We start from the raw sequence: 24,245 nt of genomic DNA, 5'->3' as shown, positions 1-24,245 counted from the left end.
ATATATATATATATATATATATATATATATATATATATATATATATATATATATATATATATATATATATATATATATATAATTTGTGATAAATATTATGATCTAATTTATAATTTATGATAAATATTGAGGTCTAATTTTCAATTTGTTATAAATATTGGGAGATAGTTAAAAATATTTGTAAGTATAAATGTGTAAATATTAATTTATGTACCTATAACTTGAATAGCTTTAATGAATCATAATCATTGAATTAATTTATTATTAAATTAATAGTAATTTAAAAAATAAATTTTGTTCACCATGTTACCCTTCACTTTATCTTTTTCTATTAGATATCACACAGAATGCCATCGAACATTTTGCTTAACATATTATTTTATGCGAATCTTCATAAAGTCAATTCCAAGTCCTTATTAAAACATATCTAAATATTATCTTTACTGATGCTATTAAGAATTCCAAACACCCAAGTAAAGAATCTAGAATAAAATACTTTTTAAAATAAAACAAAATAGTCCTTTTTAAAAGGATAAAGATCTTCTTATTAAATGTAAATCTCAATCTTGTAATTAATACATTTTATAAGTTATAACATGTTGATTGATGGGTCTTGCATTAATTCCAATATTGAGATTTACATTTAATGAGAAGATATCTTTATATACCACGCTTAAGTCCAATATTGATCCTAATGATTATACTTATAAGATGTTGATTGATGGGTTTTGTAAAAGTGGGAGCATTAAGGGTGCGCATGAGATGCTTGATGAAATGCAGAAGGTTAGTATTGTTCGTAGTGTTGTATCGACTACTTCGATTCTTTATGGTTTGTGTCAGGCGAATAATGTAGATGAGGCGCTTATGTTGTTTAATGTTATGAAAGAAAAAGAGTGTCCGCCGGATATGATTTCTTGTAATGTTGTGCTTAATGGGTTTTGTAAGATGGGGAGGTTAGAGGAAGCACTTTCTTTTGTATGGTCGATAAAGAGAGATGGTGTTTCACCCAATCAGAATAGCTATAGTTCTCTTATTAATGCGTTTTTTAGGGCTAGGAGATATAGTGAAGCACATGCGTGGTATACGAGGATGTTTAAGGAGGGATTTGCACCTGATCTTGTTTTGTATACTACTCCTATGATACGTGGTCAGGGTTGGTGAAGCTGCTAGGATGTTATATGAGATGACTCAGATAGGTTTGACTCCTGATACTTATTGCTATAATGCAATAATTAAAGGTTTGTGTGATACGGGTCTTTTGGATCGAGCGCAGTCTCTTTGTCTTGAGATTTCTGAGAATAATGTTTACGCGCACACGACTCTCATATGTGAAATGTGTAAGCAAGGAATGGTTGATAAAGCACAAGAGTTATTTAATCGGGTGGAGTCGCTTGGATGTTTTCCATCGGTTGTGACCTTCAATGCACTTATAAATGGACTGTGCAATGCGCATAAACTCGAGGAGGTGAGCCTTTTACTTTACAAGATGGATATTGGGAGAAGACCTTCGTTAATCTTAAGCCTTTTTCAGGGTTCTGATCAGGTTTTTGATAGTGCTAGTCTCTAGAAAAAGGTCGTGGAGCAAATGTGTGAGGCCTGAAATTTTTTGGATGCTTACAAGTTTCTCACTCAACTTGCTGATAGCAGGGTTGTGCCTGACATTACTACATACAACACTCTAATCAATGCTTTTTACGGGGCTTTTAATGTTAAAGGAACTTTCATGCTTTTTGAGGATCTGCAAAAGAAGAGTCTCTCACCCGATAGTGTGAATTATGGGACACTTATTATAGGGCTATATAAAGTTGACCGAGAAAAGGATGCCTTAAAGATTTATGACCGAATACAGAAGGCTGGCTGTGTGTGAGCCCACCCTTTCATTATATAGAGGGCTTATGACTTGGTTGTGTAGAAAGAGCAAGGTCTCGTTGGCTTTCAGTCTTTATTTGGAATATTTGAAGAGCCTTCCTAGTGGGGATAATAATTCAATCAGTGCGCTGGAGGAATATTTAGTTGGAGGAAAATTGGACCAAGTGATTCGAGGTTTAGTTGAACTGGACTTCAGGGCTAGAGATTTTAAATTAGCTCCAGATACAACTCTGCTTATAGGATTCTGTCAGGTAGGAAGAGTATATGAGGCATTAATTATATTCTCTGTTCTTGACAAGTTCAACATCAAAATCAATGCTAAAAGTTGTGTACATTTGATCAAAGGTCTTTGTAAAGAAGGGAAGCTAGATGACGCAGTAAAAATATTTCTTTACACTCTTGACAGAGGTTTCATGTTGAGACCATTGATTTGTAATCATCTCCTTGTGTTTCTTGTTTCCCGAGATTATAAGGAATGGGCCATTGATCTTATTGGTAGGATGGAATCTTCTGGATACCATTTAGATTCAAATGAATATAGCAGGACAGTGTATCTTATAGACCAATACCAACAAAGAAAGCAAAGAAAAATTTATCTCAGAAGAGATTAAGTCGCAGTGATGGATTCAGATGAACGAGTTTTTTGTGTCGCTCTTCATTGAATATCCCCCCATCTAGGAAACTGGTCGTGAATCAAGAGGCTTGCTACACTTTGTGATGAACCAAAGGTTCCCTTTAACCCTTACAAGGATCAATTAAGAGGTATATTCTTGCATGCTGCCTTTCAGGCTTTTAGTTTTAAACTAGGAAATCACATTTCTAACTGATATGGAATCTAAACACTTAATACTTAGAAATTTTCTTTAATGCTTTAAGATTTTTTAGAGTGATTATAATATGGGAGTTGTTTTGTCGAGAGAAATAGGCACATCCATTTTCACTTGGACTTTTGGTCTCTGACGACATGAGATACCCAGAGAGTTTCTTTCTTTAAGTATGCGTTCTATTCTTCGGTTGCCCACGTTCCATTGTGTGGAAATGTATGAACATGTCTCTTGGTGCTTATAGAGAAATGACCGTTTGGACTTGCCGCCCCAATGGAAAAACAAACATGCACTATTTATTTTTGGTTGTGAGATTGTTTTCTATTAAACTCATCAACGTTTAAAATGTTTCCATGATGTTGGGATTATTAATGCCATTATTCTTGATAATTTCCTTAACTTCTTGCAGGGCTGATCTTGTCGGGGCAGTTTCTTTGCTCTATTGTTCTGCATGATTGTCATCACATCTTATAGACCATTCATTTGAAGTTTTTTATGGGTGTTTCAGTTTGTTGTATACTTCAGAATATTTCTTTGTTATCACCTCATGGTCTCGAGCAAATATTGGCAAAGAATACAGAAAGATGCGGTCATTTCCCATATGAACTATAGTTGTGGTTATATCTCATATAGTATACACTAGTAGGTAAGGACGTCTTTCTTTAAGGTAGTCACTGTCTGATTCTGAAATAGAAATTCTCCGCGGTAATAGTGTATTTCAGGGGTTTTTCTATTTGAAGTCAACGTCCTTTTGGCCTTTAAACATGCAAGGATCAAAACTTAGTAAAGTTTAGGCATTATTACATGTTCACTATCAAAATTTCAGGTATACATGTATATACTAGTTAGCTGCTATTTATTGATGTTGATTTTTGTTCATATAACTTAAGCCAGACATGTTCTGTTCAGTGTCTTGATATCTTTTTAGTGGCCACTTTCTCCTTTAATTCCATAAATTGGGTCATATGCTGCATGTCATCTCCTCGACAAATCCATAGAAGTCTCCAACGCCTTCACTCTGGCAACCATCATGACACACCGACCCTCCCTCATAAAACAGCAGGTCAGACAATTTGGTAGATCTTCCCAGGTTGAATTGAAGGAAGAGAAAGGAAAAAATAACCACTTTTAATATAGGAACCTCTTGGTTCCTAACAGTGTGCAAGTGCTTATTTTAATGTTAGAATTCTAACGAGAGCAAGTTGATAATAAAATGGCAAAATTTATTTGAATTTTTCATTCATATCTTTTTCTTGTGATGTGTATCTTTAATTATCACGAGGCACTTGCAGAATTTATTTTGTTTTTGGCTACTGATTATCTAATGTGGGCTGTGTTACAAGTCCGGCATAAATATTACCACTGATTTTTTTTTTGTTTTACCCTTACTGCACAATTGGTTTCAGTTTATCTGTTAATTTTAACATACCAACTTCTCAAGAAACAGTTGATTCTGCTGTTGGCGCCGTTATAAAACTGAATGACAGATTACTATACGTAATAGTTTTGATCTGTGAAATGTGAATTTTTGTATAACTTAGTTATATTGGCAATTTTATATAATGTAAAGTGATCCTTGTATGTTAGTCCAATGATCCAATAGACGAAGCTTAAAACAATTTGCTCACAGTAGACGGTTTCTCTAAACTATATCCAAGTTACACTATTTCTTGTTTGAAGTGTGAATGAATTACTGCCTCCATTTGGGTGATTTTTGGTTAGTAGGTCTTCCAAAGAGCAAAATTGTATTGTTTTTTTTTCCTTCTTTTTCTTGGTTTCTATTGGATGTTTTCTTTCTAGCAAGATCTAAAAATTTAATTTTATTACACCTTTTCATGTGATTAATATTCTAATGTGGGACCTAAGATGTTTTGTAGTTGAACCAGGTCTGCTCACTGGTGGGGTTAACCCCTTCTGGCTTCCATCTTGGCAACAAATGCCGAGTTTGATTATGTTTTGGAAACTAAAAAACATTGTAAAACTTTTTTTTTTAATATAATTTGTTTGTTTTACTTTATTAACAAAGAGAAATGATAATTTTAAAGTGATTTAAGATTATTTTAGTTTTTTTTAAAAATGGTTTTCATAGTATTACGTATTTTTATTTTAAAAAAATTTATAATTTTTTTAAAAAAAAGTTTTAAATGAATAATTAATTTAAATAGTTATTTTTAAAATATTATTATTTTAAGGTAATCATCATTTTTCTATAAATTTTTATTGATATCAAAATTTAAAAAACTCTTGATATTTTCTCTGTTTTTGAAAATGTATCACATTTGTTCAGCACAAAGTTCTCTTTTCTCATTGTTAACAAGTAAAATTAACACAAATTTTTTGAAATAAAAATACAAAATGTTTTCACAATAAATGTTGGTAATTATTAGGAGACAGATACAAAATATGTGTTGCAAATTGCTCAAATCTTGAACCCTATGTGTCTCAATCAACTGTATCATGCTTTTTGAGTTGTTAGACTACGATTGTATTCTTATTTTTTTTCTTCTTTTTCTTCTTAATTACAACAAAAAAGATGTCTGCTCTGGGCAAGTCAAGCATATGGACATCTATCACGCTTACCTTACCATGTGACCAATGAAGCTTTTCCATGCTTGTAATACTTGTGGTCTTCAATATTACTGTATAGTTTTGTTAAGGAAAAAGACCAAAAGAAATGCATGAACTTGAGTGGCTGCTTTCTCAACTCAATAAGTATTATCAATAGAATATTATTTCATACTTGTTTCCAAATAGCTAGCAATGCTGTGTCTAACAGAAGCTTGAACCACTTTAGATCCAATGGAAGAGGAATACTCAAATATTATTTACTAAATCTACAGTCTACAATCATGGTACATAAGCCACAGAGTTGATTTATTTGCCAATCAATATTACACGGAATATTTCGTACCAGTTACAGAGTTACAGGCAATATGCCAATAAATCTGTATAAATATGCCAATCCTATTAAGGACAACAACTTGTGTAGGAATCTCCATAAGCATTAACCTGTCAATCAAAAGTATAACACTGCATCTCAACACCAAATAATGTACACATCTAATTTCTATATATATATATACCCAAAAAACCAGTAACCTGCAACTAATTTCTATAATTCATATACAGTGTAAAGATTCTTTATGCTGTCAATTATAATCGTGCAAAACTTTTTATTCTGACAGTGTATCAAAATTAAACTACTTTCCTAATAGAAACATACCTAATATGTCAAGTTCCACGAAGAGCACGGACACCATTTTGAATCAGGTTCCTCTCCCAATCAGCTATATCCCCAAAAGCATGGTCTGGAAGACTCTCAAACGGCTCCTTCCATGGATCATTCTTAGCCAGATCATAAGTAGCTCCACGTATCGCTTTTTTATTCGGTCCGCAAGGTCTCTTTGAAGTTAGCATATCATATGCTTCATTTAGCTGTCAAAAAAATAAAATAAAAAAGGCCACATGCATTTGTGAAAAATTTAGCACTTGAAGAAAGCTTTAAACTTGTCAAATTGATTTTGATGTATTTTCTACTCTTGACAAGTCGTGGAAAATCTCGTTAGGAATCATTTTCTTGATTCAAAGATAATGTAAAGGTTTAAGACTTACATTCATGTCACAAAACCAGAACAAATATGATATTGCTACTGCTGGAGCTCTTCCAAGTCCTGCAGTACAATGCACATAAACTTTTCCTTTTCCCTCAGAAATCGCCCATTCCAAAGATGAAACTGCTTTAGGTAATGCATTTCGCAAAGAGTTTGGATCAAAGTCTACTGCCTAACAAAGTAAGCAACTCATTTAGTGAACTTGGAACCTTCTCAATACTCAAAATAACTTTTCTCATATGGTTACATTGTCAATAGCAGTAAAAGTATATGGAACCTTAAACTCTGCAAAAACATTACTATTAGCCATCAAAACAGACCCAAAGTAGCTTGCTTACTCACCGGTCTCCTCATGTGCCGAATTTCAATTTCGCGACACCTTTTTATTATCGACTGCAAGTCTATTCCCCAAAACTCAGCATCTTTATCCTGTTGCAAGTTTAGAATGTATGCCACACCTTCTTCATTCTTAAGATGATCTACATCTTCAGGCTTCTGTGGTTGAGACCCCACAATCAAATTGTCAGTTATAACTGTATAATTCATACCTGAAATCAACCATCAATCATAGTATCAGTTGAACGGAAAAGTTATATCTATAGCAATTAAAATTAAGCCAGCTCAGTTGGTAGCTGTGCAGAGACATCATAATGCAGGGATTCAAACCCGCAATATCCACAAAAATTAAAATTAAACACATATAATGGAACAATAAGCAACAAAAAAACTGTATGCTAGAACAATCACTCATTCATTCCTAACAAGAGTGTTTATAATGATAATCATATAAAATATCAAAACAAATAAGGGATAAAGAGATGAAACAAACCCAGATCATGATGATACTCATAAGGATTCCTCATCATGCTCTTCATAGCTATATTGTATTGTTCCATCATATCCTTAGATTTAGTAGATACCTTTTTGGTGACAGGACTCTCTTCAATCCCACTTTCTGATAGTTTACAACAGATTTTGTTCAGGGGAATCCTAAAACTGCATGATGATTTGTGTTTCCTCTGCTTTGAAACCACCTCTGTGTTCAAAGAAACTCTGAATAATGAAGAGAAACCAATGTTACTAACAGTTACCATTCCTTTGTTGTTTGATTCTCTTGTTCTTTATTAGACTATTGTTTTTGTTTTTGTGTTTTTCGCACATGATTGATGATGAGATTGTTTTTACCAAAATATCCTTGGAGATCAATGAAATGTAATTGGGTAGTGATAGAGCAATGTATGGCTTACAAGTTGCAGTTGAGAACGTGTTCATGTGAAATTATTGAATTTTTTTCTTCTAAAAAGTATGGGCTAAAAGATTGGGTTCCTCTTATATGAACTTTCTCAAAAGTAATTCAATTGTGGAACATTTTTTCATGAGATAATCACTAGACTCTCTTTTTATTTTGTAAAGGATTTTTTTTGACATGTTTGAATGATAATGTTTTTTTTTAGGGTAATACAAATTATTTTATATAAATTACTTAAATGTTAAAATTGAAAAGAAAAGAGAGCAAATGAAATTTTATGAAAAATTATGCAACATTAAATTTAAAGAATTTCAAATATTTTATAAAACTAAATTCTTTTTTTTTATTTGAATTTTATAAAAGGTGAGTCTCTAATGGGTTTTTATAAATTTTTTTAAATTATGTAAATTGGATCTTGTATGTCTTAAAAAATAATAAAAAATATTTTTTTATTCCTATAAACTCATAGTTTTATTACATTTTAATTGAAACTTTAATTCTTTATATTATTGGATTAAAATATTAATTATGCAATTACGTTGTTTTGTTCCTAAAATGATCATGTTAAATATTGATTATGAGATTATATTGTTTTTGAATACCATCGAATCCTAAATAATTATTTTTGATAATTGAGGATATTCCTCAATAAATGTTCCTTTTTAAAAATGGATTCCCAACCGTTCTTAAATAAACACATAATCAGAGCGTGCACTGCAATGCTTGGTTTGTGTAATGGGCATTGACGGAACTAGATCCAAAGTGTTCTGAGCCAAAATATATATAAATATAAGAGCTTAAAGGTATTGCATTGTCGGTGTAAAATATTTTACACAGTCAGTGCATCACAACCCTTAAAAACAAATACTTTTTATGTGATTCAAAGAAAAAATCAAACATCTATAAAAATTAACGGTTATGATTGTACCGACAGTGTAAAACTGCTTTACAATGTCGGTGTATTTCCATTAAATCCTAATTATAATTTAGTTTTGTTGGTGAGGAAAGAAGAACTCATATTTTTGATCGATAATATCAATTTTTAGGATTTAAGGAGGGAGAATAATTTATATACAGGCTTAAGAAGAAAAGAGAAAGTAAGAATAGAGATTTGGATCAAGTGAATTGTATTAAGTATGAAAATGGCAAAGTCTTAGTCTAGAAAAAAATATAAAGAATAGGTGGAAGACGTATCTCACCAGACTCTAGCAGACTCGACATTAGAGAAGAGGATCAGAACTATAATTCTATCGCCAGATTCAGAAACAGGAGGTAAAAGAAGCGATGAAAAGAATGAGTAGTAGTAAGGCGGTTGAGGCATACAACATGCCTATTAAAGTGTGCGAAATTCTTGGAGATAAAAGTATTGAGTGACTCACCAAACTCTTTAATGAAATTATGAGGTCAAAACGCATGCTGGATGAATGGAGAAGAAACACTTTAATTCTAATCTATAAGAACAATGAGGATATACAAAATTGCGCAAATTATTGGAGGATTGAGCTTATTAGTCATACCATGAAGTTATGGGAAAGAGTGATTGAACGAAGATTAAGAAAAAAGACTCAAGTCACCGAGAATCAATTTGGTTTTATGTCGGGAAGGTCGACCATGGAAGCGATTTATTTATTACGGTGTGTGATGGAGCAGTATCAGATGGACCAACAAGACTTGTACTTAAGTTTTATTGAATTGGAGAAGACGTCCTAGAGATATTTTGTGGAAAGCCCTAAAAAAGAAAGGGGTTAGGATTGCATATATTCGAGCTATCCAAGATATGTATGAAGGGGTATCGACTAGCATTCCGACACAGGGTGGAGAGACAGACGATTTTCCCATTAAAATTGGTTTGCATCAAGGGTCAACGCTAAGCCCCTACCTTTTTACCAATTTTGGATATACTTACGGAACACATGCAAGAGCTAGCACCGATATGGATACTTTTTGTAGATGATATAGTTCTTCTTAGAGAATCGAATGAGGACTTAAATGAGAGGTTTGAAACTTGGAGACAAGCTTTAGAAACACATAGTTTTCGCCTAAGCAGAAGTAAGACGGAGTATATGAAATGCAAGTTCAACAAAATAAGAAGCGTTTCTAACATAGAGGTAAAAGTTGAAGACCATATTATTCCTTAAGTCACACGATTTAAATATCTTAGGCCTGTAATACAAAATGATGTAGAAATAAAAGGGAATGTAAACTATCGAATTCAAGCTGAATGGTTGAAATGGAGAAAGACATAAGATGTTTTATGTGATGCAAAGGTGCCGCTCAAGCTAAAGGGAAATTTTATCGGATTGCGGTAAAACCTGAGATTTTGTATGTGACAAAATGTTGAAGGGTTAAGAATCAACACGAGAATAAAGTAAGTGTAGCAGAGATGAAGATGTTGTGGTAGATATGTGGCAAGACTCGCCAGGATAAAATTAAAAATGAAATTATTAGAGAGTGTTAGGGTAACGCCTGTAGTAGAGAAGACAGTGGAAAATAAATTTAGGTGGTTTGAACATGTAGAGACAAGACCTGTAAAGTCTGTAGTAAGAAGAGTGGACTAAATAGAGAGAAGAAAATCAACTAGAGGAAGAAGAAGACCCAAAAAAATTATAAGAGAAGTTCTTAAAAAAATCTCGAGATTAATTATTTGAATAGAAACATGGTCCTTGATAGAATATTATGGCCAAAGTTTATTCATGTAGTCGTTCCTAACTAGTGGGATAAGAGTTAATTGTTGTAGTTGTTGTTGTTGTTTGTAGATATTATTGTAAAATATTAAACAAAATTATATCTAATTGTAGTGGTTAAGTTTTTTAGTCTAAGCGGCTAATATTCACATTTTTACATGAATCAACTCTTAGTATCACATTTTTGCAATAACCTACGATCTATAGGTTGCAAAACAAATGATTAACCATCTGAAAAATTAAAATTAATTATCATTTGATGCATAATGATATTATATAAATAAAATTAAATATTTAAAATTGCATATAATTCCTATTTTGTTATAAAACATTTTTGATATATTTTTTGATTCACTGCTTTAGGTAAAATAACATGAACAACAAGATGTAAATTATAAAGAGACATTATCTGCGATAAGATGTTAGAGCATATGTGCATCATCTCACCTATGGTTGTTAGTTAAAGTTTGTGAGTAAATTAGTGTGATTCCAAGGAGATTACCATCTCTTGCTGGAATGACATTTGGAGAATATTCAATTTTCAATGGTCAAAAAGCTGTAAGTTTGTTTTTAATGTGGCAACTATTTTTATCATCAATGCAATTTGGTTAGCTCGTAACAACACTAGATTCAAAGAGAAATTCATTACAGTATCTTCTTCCATTGCTTATATTTCGTCTGTTATTTCTATTGCCGGAGAAATCTCTTTAGGGCTCGGCCATATTAGCATAACAGGTTTTGTGTTACTTAAGTTGTTCAAAATTAATATCAAGCCTCCAAATGCGCCGAAGATTATTGAAGTTATATGGAAGCCGCCTCCTCGCAATTGGATTAAGATTAATTGTGATGGTGCTTCTCTTGTTAATCTTGGTCCATCGGCTTGTGGTGGTATTGTTAGGAATCACGAGGGTAATTTTTTGGGTTTATCCAATTCTCTCATTGCCGAACTTACAGGTGCTATGTGTGCAATTGAGTTCGCCAATGAGAAGGGTTGAAACCATCTTTGGTTGGAAACAGATTCTGCAGCGATGGTCTGTGCTTTCAATCCTCCTTTTGCGGTCCCCTGGAAAATTCGTAATAGGTGGCTTAACTGTGTCCATATTACTAGAAATATGTCTTTTGTAGTCTCTCACATTTATAGAGAAGGAATAGCTGTGCAGACTCCCTTGCTAACTTAGGTCTTACTATCACTGACTCGGCTCATTATAACTCTATTCCTCTATTCTCGAGGGCAGATTTTGTAAAGAATAGGCTTGGTCTGCCTTTCTTTAGGTTCTCTTCTTGATCGAGAGGGTTTTGGTTTGGTCCCATTTCTCTTGTTGTTTTATTTCTTTTTCATTAATATAATCTTATTTAAAAAAAAAACAATTAGTTACTTAGTAAGTAGGGCCGGTCCCGATATTTTAGAGGTCTGGGGCAAATATTAAAAATAAACTTCTAATAAAAAATACTTTTTTAAAAAAAGAACATCAACTATTTAAATTGTAAATAATATCAAACAACATTAAAATTAGTCATTTATCTTTATAACTAACATAAAAATGTCTTATTCTTATTAATATTCGGTAGCATGGCCGTCTCAAATAATTTTGAAGCCTCGTTCCAATATATATTTAAAATTTATATTATATATATATATATATATATATATATATATATATATATATATATATATATATATATATATATATATATATATATATATATTAGGGCTTTTCACCACCGGTATAATCCGGTTCGAGGGTCAGTTCTGACATCAAGTGGTTCCAGTCCCCTTCCGATCGCAGTTGCAGGGGATCAAATAGTGGTCCTCCCTGCCAAGTCTAACGCCAATCACCACTAGACCAACTAACAATTAGTATATATTTTGAGACAATGCGATAAATGCTTCAAGACTTTATTAGAGTCGATATAGTAACGTAAAGAAAGTCAAACTAATTAAAAGGCCTTAAAAATACTCTGGTAGACTAGATTAACTCTTGCTCAAAAATATTTTAAATTTATTAATTTAATTTATATATACTTAGTCATAATGATTCAATTAAAAATAATGCTAATATTATTAAAAAATTATATGACTATAGAATAACACAAAATAATATATTTTTCTATATAAAAATAATAAGAAATTAAGAATTATATTAATATAAATAAAGAACACTCCATTAATTTAGAATTTGTTTGTTGTACTTTTGTTTGGCAGTTTTTAAAATAAATTGTAGTCGAACCCACATTCCAAGGTTGATATTATTAGCACAAACTACTGCGCTGTAACAAAATTGTTGCATCATAATACAACTCACGGTTTATATAAATAGTTTAATTTAAAATTTCTAAAGCCCAAACACAAAAAATACGAGGTCTCTAATTTTTTGAGGCCCTAGACTGTGGGTCTGGAGAAAAGTTCAGGGCCGACCTTGTTAGTAACATTTGTTAAAAAGATTGTCCAAAATTAAATCAAATTAAATAAAATTTAATTTAAAAAATAATCAAATTTTATCAAATATCTTGGTGGAAAGCAAATCAAATCTGCATCAAAATTAAATTTGCAATATTATTAAATCTGATTGTTCTCAAATCAGTAGCCCATTGGAGAAAAGTTTAGCAGATGATTTGCCATTTAAGAAGATTCATTCCTAACTTTGAAGACACAGAGCAAGAATTGAAGACTCTAAGTGTTAAGTTTTTTATTTTGAGTCTTTATATTTGTTTCTATATGTGCATCTCCATAGTGTCTAAGTTTCATATCAAAGGTATATAAATTGTTTGTTTTTGATAGAGTTGTAATTAAACAAACGTTGTTATGAGTTTCGTATTGATCAATAGTGTTAGTAATTGAGAGAAAGTGAGAGAAGTTCTCATATTTAGGGGTAGTCCTAAATAAAAGTCATAGTTAGTATCAGGAAGAGAGGCATTAAATAAGGATTCTTCATCTAAGACTATTTGTACCAAAACTATTGAGAGTGAATTTCTTTTTTTGGGTTGGAAGTCTCTCGGACGTAGGTGACGTTGCTTCAAACTGAGTTAACAATCCTTTGTGTTTTTTATTGCTTTATAATTTATTTCCCATAATTTGTTAATCCATTATAAGGAAGTTATACACATTGTCCCAAACATTTTGTGTAACATATGTCATACAAAGAACATAATTTCAATTATGCATCCTATTCTATTTGGGTAAGCTCTAGGGAAAATATATTATGTTTAAATGGACAATACTAAGGAAGTAGGATAAGCCAATAGGCCACCTATTCTGGATGTCACCAATTATGATTATTGGAAAGCTGAAATGATTGCTTTCCTTAAATTCATGGACAACAAAAAATAGAAGACTATAATAAAGGTTGGAAACACTTTCTAACTACCTCTTATGATGGAACATCAATCTTAAAGCTAGAAGCTAAACTAGTCTAATGTTGAAGCTCTTGGAAACTCTAATGGCTTGAATTTTATTTTCAATGAAGGCAAAAAGGTTTGGGAGATCCTCAAAAACTGCATATGAAGTTTTGGAATTGTGATGGTTGATAATGATAAACTTATATTACCAAACATTTTTTAATGATTATATTAATAGTTAAAGATCAAAACCATATATGTGAAAGTGTGTACGGACAATCAACACGTTTTTATATACTAACTGTATTTGACATTTTGTGCTTCCTAACACCAAAGACGATAAATCTTTTACAGAGAATCTAAGGACTCGTGCATAACAATCTTGTGTCTCATAGGACGAAGCACATAATTTTTAAGATGATTGATTTTGTCATTAAAAAAAATAACGACACAGTTGATTATTCATTTGCCTTTTAATTCGAGTAACCATCAAATATGTTTACATCCAGATTTATAAATTTATTACATAAATTATAAAAATGAATTTTATATATAGAATTGAACAATTGATAAAGAACATTACAAACGTGATGAGAAAGTGAATAATAGTTGTCAGCTTGAAGTAGAACTGGGCATTGTATTATAGTTTCATCTCCTATGTTAATTAAGTAATCATGTTAATGTCGTGTTATTATTTGCACAACAAACCAAATTTCTAATTTGTAAAAATAATATTTCATTTCGTATGAACGTATGAACGTGATATTAGCCGCTTTAATTTCGTTTTATATGTTGTCAGGATGGTTGAAGAAGAGATAGAAAACCATAGGCTACCGTCAAAAATAGGTGCTATTATTTGACTTGTGAAAATTCAACCCCAAAAAAAAAAAAAACTAAAGTGTGAAACCATATTGTTCAATGCAATGATGCCATTCGCTATCAATAGAAGTATAGTCGTTGAAATTGGAAGACTTCATTACATATATAACATCCATATGTTAGTGTCAGCTTCTAATATATTTTAAAGTCTCCTGTTACATGCATTCTTTGTCCTATAGTTTTATTTTAAATAGGATTTTCATTTAATGTTCGATAATACTTCAAAATGAAAAACAAAAAGGAAGGCAGCATACGGCTCTAAAAATACAAAGTTCTAAGTTAAGAATGATTTTTGCGGCCAAGTAGTGCATGCTGCATTATCTAAAGCAAACAAAGCTAAAGCATTTCCACACAGAATTTGACTTTATAAAACTAAATGTGTAAAAATAAGCTATATGCATTGTAGGTGACATTTAATTTGGACAAGTACACAAAACTTTTCCATGATACAAATGGTGACTTTTTTTTTTGTACAAAACTATTGTTGACTTTTTTTGGTACAAAATACTTGTTGACTATATTAATATTAATTTATGCTTTCACCCTCAAAATTTGAAACATTTTACATTAATCACTTCAAGAAATTAAATACTTATTTAAAATTAAAAAAAAAAAAACACACACACACACACACACACACACACATATATATATATATATATATATATATATATATATATATATATATATATATATATATATATATATATATATATATATATATATATATATATATATATATATATATATATATATATATATATATATATATATATACTCCTAAAATGTATTTTTTCTAATATATTTTAAAAAATTATTTTCGACCAAAATATGTTTTAAGATAAATTCTATACTTCTCATAAAAAAATATTATATCTAATATCTAACTAATTTTAAGGATGTTAATGGGTGCAAGTCAACTCGGTGTTGATGCAAATTGAATTAACTTATAAGTCATTTGCACTCGTTTGATTAAAGGTATATTCAATTCAATCCTTAAAGCTCATATAGTTTTGGTTTAGATATCAGATTTGAATTTCTCAACTCGGAAATTCTTTGATTGAATTAATTACTGTAACATTAGTAATTTAATTATTTTTTTTATTATTTTAAATAAAATATAAATTAATATGTTAATACAAACCACAATTTCGCCAAAAAAAAATAACTATTCACCATCAATACTATTATTAGACTAACAAGTTTGCATGATTTTAAAACTAAATTTGTTTCTTATTTTTAATCATTTCTAGCTTGTATATTTTATGGAAATAACATATTTTGTGAACTTTACTTTTGGGGTGACAAAATGAATGAATTGTTAATGGAGGGATCAATCCATTCGATAAGTTATGAATAAAATTTATTAAATTCATCCATCCAAAAAACTTACCTTAAATATATTCGTTTTTTTAAAATGATATTTATAAAATAAATTTCATCAATTTTTTTATTTTACATTTTAGTTCAATTCATTAACTTATTTATTGTGATGGATGAATTAAATGAATTTTTTTATGGATGAATTCTGTCTTAATAGATCCAATCATCACCCTTAAATTTTCTTCTATTATTAAGTGTTATGACATATTGATATATTTTATATTAAATTACAATTTTAGTCCCTCTATTTTGGCCAACTCACGAAATCAGTCCCTCTATTTATTTTTTAAACAATTTTGATCCCGTGCCTATTTTTTGTCTAAAAAACACCAATTTTACATTTTGTTTGTATACATGACATACTTTTTGAGCGAGAAAGAACATAAGAACATTTTTTGGAGAGCAAAGAAGACAGACAAACAAACTGAAAGAAAAAGAAAATGAAGAAGTCGATTAGAGAAGGTGACTGAAGAAATTAAACATTGTAAAAAATGCAACGAATAATTATTTAATATGTCAAGTTAATATAAGTATGTCACATATCTATAAAATAGTACGCAACAGTATTTTTGAACGAAAGATGGACATGAGAGACTAAAACTATTTAAAAAATAAATAGGAGACTAATTTTATGAGTTGGCCAAAACAGAGAGACCAAAACTATAATTTAGCCTATATTTTATTCAATATTAATTATATTAAATTGTATTATAATATTTTAATAATTAAAAATATTTGATTTGAATGATTTTGTATTCGAATCCAATCCAATCCAACTTATAAATTATTTGAATTATTTGATTTAGTTTTAATAATAAAATTACACATTAAATAATAAATCAGTCTATTAAAATTTGAATGAATTAAGTATTAAATTGGGTAAAATTTAGTCCACCCCCTAAAAGAAACTACCATTTTTTCTCCAAAATATATGTTTGAGAAATGCTAATTAAAACATTTAATGTGTCTTTCATAATTATTTTAGTGTATGGAAATTATTAAAAAAAAAACCAATTTAAATACATACAGTGACAGTGAGTCGTACTTTTACACTCAAAAGAAAATTTTGTTTTTTATTTATTTAAACCATCCTTTACTTTTTAATTTAAAATTAATATTTTTTAATCAAAAAGAGACCAATAACTACATATATTAATAGGAAGAAGGTAAAAAAGAGGGGACTAGGGGAAAGCCTCAAAAGCTAACAAACTTTAAAATTAGACAAACCACGAACGTTCCTATAGTAAGCGCTACTTACATCGGAATGAATATTATTCCACCACGTATACTTCCTACAAATTAGACTTAGCTAAGATAACTGCACAATAGTTACCTTCCCTATATATGTGGGTGGCCAAAAATGAAATAGAGTTGATGTCGAGGAGACAATTAAGGCACCTATTCCTGATCTTCCAAGGCACCAAAGTTGGGTTAGAAAAAGCCTGAATGACGAGCATTGAAGATCAGAGGGCTCATGATGGCTAGGTGGCTGAGCTAAAGGAAAGAGACAAGAAGTCCCTTCAACAAACTCTGACTAATGTGTATGAGGCTTTTGATTAATTGATTGACTAGTTTAATACAGTGGGAGAACTGACTTTTTGTATTTGCAAAACATGTTGCGGTTAGCAAGAGTCGCCACCAACTTTTATTTTATCCAATTTTATTACGAAAGGCATAAAAGAACAGGAAAGACCTTTAAAAGATTTTGAGTTCGGGGGGTAGGTTATACAAAGGGAAGGTATTAGCACCCTTTGTATCTATGGTTATCCATGGACTCTTAATTGCTTAGCTCACTTTGTTTGACTTGTGTGTGCGTGTGTGTTTGAAAAATATTTGGAGTGCCAATAGTAAGGCAGACTTTGTAATGATTCTTGTATGAATGTATACAAAGTGTTGTCTGAAAATATTTTGTTTGAAAGCGTGAGGTGTGAAAATGATTTTTGAGTGTGAGCAAGCAATTAGGAGTACCTACCCACTAAGTAACTGTCTTTCCTATTCTATTATGTTTTCTTTTGGAGATAGTATTACCCATACCATGAGTTGGTAGGAAATCCTATCTATTGGATGTGAAGGAACATGCGTAGGGTCATCGTGTGGTCATAGAACTCAACATGTAAGGATACCTTAGCAATTCGAAGGGACAATCATCATTTTATAGTAGCGTCATTGAGGGACAAGATCATCTTTTTCGTAGGTAACTCGAAGGGTCATCGAGGGACTATGATCTTTATATCGAAGGGACTATGATGATATTAATCGTAAGCGTATTTTGCTAAAGCATCCCTACGTTCGAGGGACATATGACCATGTAATTGTAAGGCAACAAAAGAGGTTACCCTATAGGTGAGTGTGTGTGAAGTGTGTTGATTCAGATATTTAATCTTGAAATTAGGGTTAGCTATGTTCAGTTATTAGTCTTTCCATACAATCCTATTAATCATATATCTAGCAGTTAAATGTATACATGAATTTAAAGTACGGGAAGTAAACCCTAATTTATTACAAGGCTTTGGGGCAGATACATAATCAGTAAAACCCTTGCATAAAAAATAACGTACGGAAAGTAAATCCTAATTACTATTACATCCCATAAGCAATTACATTATTTATAAAAAAATGTGAATAAATTAAAGAGCGAATAAATTAAAAAGTCGAGAGATGATTGAAGGAAAGAAGATAGGGGTCTTTAAAGTTAATGAGAAATTAAGGTTAATGTTAATTAAAATCTAAATATATTTTTTTGTGTTTTTATAAGGATTTTAAGTGATAACATTAATTAAATTAAATATCCTAATTAAAATTAAAATTGTTTAAGTTAATTAGAAGGAAAAAGGTTAATTGGTTGGTTAAACCCTAATCCTAATGCTTGGTAATTTTTAATTGGTTAAAAAAAATAAAAAGGTTAGTTAATTAAAAGAGGAGAAATAATGAAAACAAAAAGAAGTGAAAAAAAAAGGGTGAAAAAGAATGAGGGACGTTGTGGATCGAACACGCCTTAGTTGTTATAGGTCTCCATCTATTGCCAATTGTGTTGCATTGCCAAGTAGTTAACAAACCAACTACCAATCAATAAGTATTAAAATTTAAATTAAGTGGTTAATTCAAAATTAGAGTCAAAGTGGGCCCCATGTATTTGATTGAACCAATCATATGATGGAGAATTGCCACACACATGGTTAAATAAGTCAAACGATCAAGGCCACCGGAACAGTGACGCCCGGTCACCTTCTCTGACGAGCAAAAACATCAAAACCTGCAAAAACGAATCAAAACGCAATAACAAACAACCCAGATCAACAAAATTGGACCCTGCGAGTTCAATGGTGGCATCGTTTTGCCCTAAAAGTGCCTGCAAACTCATATACGAAGCTTCACGAGCTTCATGCCCTAACAATGGCAACTTCTCATTCCTGCATCATACCTTGCAAACGATGGTTCTAGTTGCCTCTAAACATGATTAGGAACATATATGTATGCATGAAAATCATTTAAAGTGCTTATATTAAAAGTTTGAATTTGAAAAGTAAAAGGAAGCCAGTGATGATGAACAAGGATGTTTGAGCGTGCTTCAGGCTTTAAAGAGGATTGGTATGGTCTCCTAGGAACCTCAGGATGAAGATAGAGTGCTTTGGATTGACTGAAACTTGCTGAAAAGGATTTGTGACCCTGTCCTAGCTTTTGGAAATTTTATCTCTTTGAAACCCTATTCCTTTGGCCAAGCTTTCGTTCCTTTGCCTCTAATGTTGTTATGTATTTATAAAGGAACTAAATTAGGTTAAGAGATGGGCTTGGATATCAAGTTATTGATGAGTTGGAAAATTGATTGAGATTTTATATTATTTCTTTCTAAATTTGGCCAATGTCTCTTCATAAACATGCACCAACGAATTTGGACCTTCATGATTGATTCTTTGGGCTTTTATATGATTAAAACCCAAGCCATGTGAATTGATTCAATTATTTTTGTGTTTTACTTAATTTATTTAGCTTTTATTTGAATAAAATCTAAATAAATATAACTAAAGGTTACAAAAATAAATTAATGGAGTTAGAGGTCCTTATTTAGGTCATGGATATATTTGAAGTCCAAATCTTAGGCCCATTAGTCAAGAAACTCAAAATTGTCCAATTAGGGTTTCATGCACTTCTCACAAATTGTCCAACTTGCACCACTCATATCTTGATCAATTCTCATCATATTAGGATGATCTTGGACTTTCTAGAAACCTTAAGATGCCTACTACAACCTCTTGGTGGTCATTTGTCCATTTGGAGCTTTTATATTCATGTAAATTGCTTTGACAAAAAATGTGTTTTTGTTGACCTTCAAGATGACCTTTAATGTTTTGGCCTATATCTCTCAAATGAAGCATTTTTGGTCTTGCCTTTGGTTTGACAAAGTTGTAGAGAATTGAATTTCCTTCAGAATGAGCTATGGTTGGGAAATTTGTGATGAAGCATGTGAAAGTTATGCTTGGTTAAAGTTCACTTGACTTTTGCTTAGAAACCCTAATTTAGTAACTTTGACTTTTTATGATCTTTAAGATTTTCTTGATGAATCATGATCAATTCTTGAACAAATGATGAATGTGACCTCAAAACCTTGATGTTGACCAAAAATCTTGAGGTTTGACTGTATATTGACCATAGTTGACTTTTAGGTCTAACACAATCGATTGTTGATCATTTGCACTGTGAGGCTTGAAACTTGACATGGAGATACTTTGAGACATCTGAGGTACTATGAAGTCCACTTTAAGCCTTGGAAGTTCCATTTCCTTGATAGAAACCAAAACCCTAATTGGAGGCCTATTGCTTAGGATAAGGGTGTGTATATTTAAACCTCATAGTTCTTGAGCAACCAGTGATCCTACGAGCTTGAGGAGATGTATTGAGAAAAATTGTTTTGGATATGTAAGGGCAAGTTTGAGGGTGCAACAACTAGGCAAAATAGCTAAACCCGAACATCTCTATTCCCATACGAAACTAGATCCATTCAAAGTTGTTCGAGATGGGTCTTTGATGGACAATCATGGTGTAGCATCCAGAACAAGGGGGCTTAAATTTATTATTTTCCCTTTTTTTTATTATCTGTATTATTAGTGGGGTATTATGCATTTGCAAAGATAACAATATTCATATTTTTACTTTCACGTTTGGTGTTTTGTTTATATTTTGGTGCATGAAATACTTTATTTCTTCTTTGTGGTCTTCTGGTCCATTGTATGGATCAGTGTCCTTCAGGCTTTGAATCAATTTGTGGGTCTTTTCTGGTTGCATCATGACTTTCTCATTGCCTCTAGACCTTTGAATTTGTTCGTCTCGTGTGTGCTACTGGCATCTAGTGTGTCTATCAAACTCTGTGGTCCCTACTGGGCAACATAGCAAGGCACAAAATTTTCGCCATTACTATCGAGGAGTGTTGTGTCATTCTCCAGCGTCACTAAGAACCGTCTCGACCAAAGATAAGGTTCTTGTTCATACCCCCAGGCTTATCTTGGTTCGGGGCAGACCTTGAAGGATAGAAAAACACTTAGAAAGGGGGGGGGGGTTTGAATAAGTGTAGCTTTAAAAAACTTGACAGATAAAAATAAATTGCACAGTTATTTTTATCCTGGTTCGTTGTTAACTAAACTACTCCAGTCCACCCCCGCAGAGATGATTTACCTCAACTGAGGATTTAATCCACTAATCGCACGGATTACAATGGTTTTCCACTTAGTCCGCAACTAAGTCTTCCAGAGTCTTCTGATCACACACTGATCACTCCAGGAACAACTGCTTAGATACCCTCTAAGACTTTTCTAGAGTCTACTGATCAACACGATCACTCTAGTTACAATCTGCTTAGTTCACTCCTAAGACTTCCTAGAGTATTCTGATCAACACGATCACTCTAGTTTCTTACAACTTAATGTAATCAATTCTAAGAGTTTACAAATGCTTCTTACAAGCGATAATCACAACTGTGATATTTCTCTTAATCGTTTAAGCTTAATCTCACTAATATATTACAACAGCAATGTAGTGAGCTTTGATGAAGATGAAGATTCTGAGTTTTGATTTGAACAGCGTTTCAGCAAGTGTTTTTTTTTGAATAATCTTGTTCAGAATTGTTAACCTTGCTTCTCATCAGAACTTCATATTTATAGGCGTTGGAGAAGATGACCGTTGAATGCATTTAATGCTTTGCGTGTTCCGTACAGCATCGCATTTAATGTTATACGCTTTTGTCAACTACCTCGAGCCTTGTTCACGCTGTGTCTACTGACGTAGCCTTTAATAGCTTTTAACGTTCCTTTTGTCAGTCAGCGTAGCTTGCCACTTGTACTTTCTTCTGATCTGATGTTTGTGAATACAACGTTTGAATATCATCAGAGTCAAACAGCTTGGTGCATAGCATCTTCTGATCTTCTGACCTTGAAGTGCTTCTGAGCGTGATACCATCTTCTGAGCTTCAGTGCTTCTGATCTCATGTTCTTCTGATGCTTCCATAGACCCATGTTCTGATTCTGCTTCAACCATCTTCTGATGTCTTGCCAGACCATGTTCTGATGTTGCATGCTGAACCACTTGAGACAAAGCTTCTGAGCGCTGAATTATGCGTACTCTTTATATATATTTCCTGAAAGGGAAATTGCATTGGATTAGAGTACCATATTATCTTAAGCAAAATTCATATTATTGTTATCATCAAAACTAAGATAATTGATCAGAACAAATCTTGTTCTAACAATCTCCCCCTTTTTGATGATGACAAAAACATATATAAATGATATGAATTTGCGATCAGAAAGAACAGTCGGCAAAAGACAAATTACACAGCTATAGCATAAGCATATGAATATGTCTCCGCCTGAGATTAACAATCTCCCCCTGAGATAAATAATCTCCCCCTGAAATAAATACTCGAAGAACTTTAATAAAAGACTTCCCTGATTATTTCGGTAGAGACGATCATATAAGCTTCTGTCTTTAGAGAATTCATAGCTTCTGACTTCTGCTTCCATTGGACAGCTTCAGAACTAGAATTTCTTTAGATCCTTAGAACACTCACAGCTTCTGATTCCTGCTTCCATCTAGGACAGCTTCAGAACTTGAATTTCTTTGATCTTCTGAACATTCACAGCTTCTGATTTCTGCTTCCATTCAGGACAGCTTCAGAACTTGAATTTCTTTGATCTTCTGAACATTCACAGCTTCTGATTTCTGCTTCCATTCAGGACAGCTTCAGAACTTGAGTTTTCTGGATCTTTAGAACATTCGCAGCTTCTGATTTCTGCTTCCCTCGGATAGCTTCAGAGCTTTGAATTTCTACCAACATCACTTCATGCTAGATTTGTATCAGAACATTGTTGAATGTACCAGAGCATCATCTGAGCATCTCTACATCCTGAAATGTTACAGAACAAAAACTAAACGACAAAAGTCAGCATGAACGAGTTAGAACATAAAATGTATGTTTGAACACATTATATGAATCAGAGCCATATAGGCTGAAATAATGTATCAGAGCAAATAATGTATCAGAGCCATAACATTATATGTATCAGAGCAAATAGAATTTTGTCAGAATAAATAGACAAATATAGATCAAATTCTATTATTAGTGCTTCTGATTCATTCTTCTTTCTTGCTTCTGATTTCTGAAGCTTGACAGCACTCAGCTTGCTTCAGTTTCCATGGTTTTGCTTCTTGTGTTTGCTTTGAAGATTCTCTTCAGTATACCTGCAAAACACTTAAACCATATAGAACTTGCAGTTCTTGTTAGTAAGAGCAACTGATTAAATCAAATCATTTATCATTTATCTTTCTCCCCCTTTTTGTCATAACATCAAAAAGAATATTTCAAAAGATTCAGATGCATAAAACGACAAATAAAATGAAACACACGGAGAAAGAAGATGATTTCATTGAAGTGCAAACAGCAGGTACAGAAGTACATGAAGATAAGAAAGATCAGATGCACAAAGACAGATGCAACGAGAAGAAAGAAACAACACAGACTCAATCTAAGATGGCCCTAGTCTTGACAAGATCTTGGTCAGCATCTCTTGAACCATATTGTTGTGTCCTTCTTGCCTCACCATGAAAGCGCTATACTGATCATTGAGTGAGCTTTGCTCATCCTGTCTCTTCTGAATTTCTTCTAGAGTCCTTGCAAGACGAGAAGATTCACCAGAAGAAGCTTCACCGCTTTCAACCACAGGAATGGCATGTTGATCTGCAGCTTCCATAGATAGATCATTTGCAGGGATTTCCTCAACAGGAACAGTTTTGGCAACATGATCTTCAGCATCTGCTTCTTGCATAGAAGCATCTCCATATTCTGCAGCAGGAATTTCCGAGTCTCCATTCTCAAGTGCCTGAAGAATGGCAGCTAGATTCCTGGGAGCAGAAGGACCTTCAA

General features: G+C 32.2%; 1 protein-coding gene and 2 pseudogenes across 1 annotated transcript; 2 read left to right on the top strand and 1 right to left on the bottom strand.

Moving 5' to 3' along the window:
- The first annotated feature begins 603 nt into the window (after positions 1-603).
- Positions 604-4,610, top strand: LOC131661181 (pentatricopeptide repeat-containing protein At1g79540-like; annotated as a pseudogene).
- An 878-nt stretch (positions 4,611-5,488) lies between these two features.
- Positions 5,489-7,461, bottom strand: LOC131661182 (phosphoglucan phosphatase LSF2, chloroplastic-like). The gene is made up of 5 exons (XM_058930622.1): positions 7,134-7,461; positions 6,647-6,852; positions 6,306-6,476; positions 5,917-6,128; positions 5,489-5,702 (listed from the first exon to the last, which is right to left on the bottom strand). Exons 1-4 carry the CDS (start codon positions 7,396-7,398, stop codon positions 5,925-5,927), a joined length of 846 nt encoding a protein of 281 aa, XP_058786605.1. The 5' UTR covers positions 7,399-7,461; the 3' UTR covers positions 5,489-5,702; positions 5,917-5,924.
- A 1,685-nt stretch (positions 7,462-9,146) lies between these two features.
- LOC131657952 (uncharacterized) lies at positions 9,147-11,232 on the top strand (annotated as a pseudogene).
- The last annotated feature ends 13,013 nt before the right edge of the window (positions 11,233-24,245 follow it).

Source organism: Vicia villosa, linkage group LG3 (assembly GCF_029867415.1).
Source record: "Vicia villosa cultivar HV-30 ecotype Madison, WI linkage group LG3, Vvil1.0, whole genome shotgun sequence".
NCBI classification, from domain to species: domain Eukaryota; kingdom Viridiplantae; phylum Streptophyta; class Magnoliopsida; order Fabales; family Fabaceae; genus Vicia; species Vicia villosa.
This window is presented reverse-complemented; position numbering and strand designations above follow the sequence as displayed.